At 44.8% G+C, this 1,499-nt stretch overlaps 1 protein-coding gene across 1 annotated transcript in view; it reads left to right on the top strand.

Annotated features, from left to right (window-relative positions):
* The window catches only part of TTC3 (tetratricopeptide repeat domain 3), a 50,353-nt gene that overhangs the window by 39,063 nt on the left and 9,791 nt on the right, over nt 1-1,499 (top strand). The window contains exons 31-32 of the mRNA XM_029964946.1: nt 730-795; nt 1,175-1,324. Coding sequence (XP_029820806.1) covers nt 730-795; nt 1,175-1,324 — 216 coding nt within the window. The remainder of the gene's footprint in view (nt 1-729; nt 796-1,174; nt 1,325-1,499) is intronic.

Here is a 1,499-nt window from a genome sequence, read left to right as displayed (position 1 = left end):
CTGTGCCAGGGGAGGCTCAGGTTGGACAGGAGGAGGAATTTCTCCACAGAAAAGGTTGTCAAGCACTGGAAGGTGCTGCCCAAGGAGGTGGTGGAGTCCCCATCCCTGAGGGATTTCCAGCTGTGTGGATGTGGCACTTGGGGACAGGGGTCAGTGGTGGCCTTGGCAGTGCTGAGTCAACAGTTGGACTTGATGATCTTAAAGCTCTTTTCCAGCCTAAACAATTCCATGATTTTAAGCTTATCTGACCACGATTTTTAACAGCCTGTTAGAACAGGGACATCATGAACTTCAGTTCTTTCATTAAGGTCTTTCAGTGGTGGAGCAAAACAGGGTCCTGGAGTCCCTTCTAAGCAGAGGCACTTCTGTGGCAGATCTTGAGTTTGGGACTCACAAAGCAGCTTCTCAGGGAGCTGTCAGACACTAATGGCAAATATGAAGTTTTCAGACATTAAGGGCACAGCTGTGTTTGAAGACTCTCAGTATAAATGCTTGTGGTCCATGAAATTAGGGAAAGATCAGACAGACAAGTGCTTTCTTTACAGGTTGAAGTCCCTTCCAGAAACACTTTCACAACGTTTTTCTGCATTATTTTAGACCTGCTCAGTAAATCAGTTGGGTTTGTAAAGCTGTAGGTGAGCTACAAGAGCTCCAAACCAGAGCTGGCCTTGTAGTTGCATCTATAAACTGGAAAACTTTTTAATTTACTCAAAATTTCTTGTATTTTAGGTCAATCAGGAAGTAGCTGATAGGGAAACCAACACTTTGCCTTTCCATCCATTTGAAAACCAACAAGTAAGTTACCTCTTTGTATTTCTCATGAAGAAGGTTAAAGGAATGCCCCAAAAAATTTAGTAGTTAGAAGGTAAAGTTCTCTGAAAATAGCATATTTTAAGAGGTATTTCTGTATTTTGGGTGGTTTGGTACTGTGTGGTTTGGCCTCTTTCTGTATGTTCTTCATGGAAACTTCACACAGGCCCACAACAGGGAGGGGTTTGAGCTTTGTTCTGTATTTTAGGGAGATTGTATTTCCCTTCCAAAAATCTGGAGGCTTGACAAAACCACTCCATTTGGGCATGCAGACAGTTCAGAGTGGTGTTAATGGCAGGTTTCTGTCTGTGCCAGGAGATAAAAGTGAGAAAACGTGTCATTTTGTCACCTGATTTCTTTCCAGGGAGATATTCTGCGTGTGGAAAAGGAGCATCAGGTGCTGAAAGAACAACTGAAAGAGGCAGAGGAGAAATTTGAGCAGCTGCAGAGCAGAAGTTCAGAGGAAATCAGTGCTTTGGAAGAGCTCCTGAGGAAAAGCGTGGAAGAGACTGAGGTAAAACTTCCATCCTTGGATCAGGGTGTGGAATCCCCGTCCCTGGAAGTGTCCAAGGCCACGTTGGAGCAAGCTGGGATAGTGGAAGGAGTCTCTACCCATGCAGGGGGTGGAATGGGATGATAAAGGTCCCTTCCAACCCCAGTCTGTGATGGATCATAACACAACAACCCCC

The sequence above is a fragment of the Manacus vitellinus genome, unplaced genomic scaffold, assembly GCF_001715985.3.
Source record: "Manacus vitellinus isolate BGI_N305 unplaced genomic scaffold, ASM171598v3 scaffold_86_pilon, whole genome shotgun sequence".
Taxonomy (NCBI): Eukaryota; Metazoa; Chordata; class Aves; order Passeriformes; family Pipridae; genus Manacus; species Manacus vitellinus.
The sequence above is the reverse complement of the archived record's forward strand: the minus strand, read 5'-3'. Positions and strand labels throughout refer to the sequence as shown.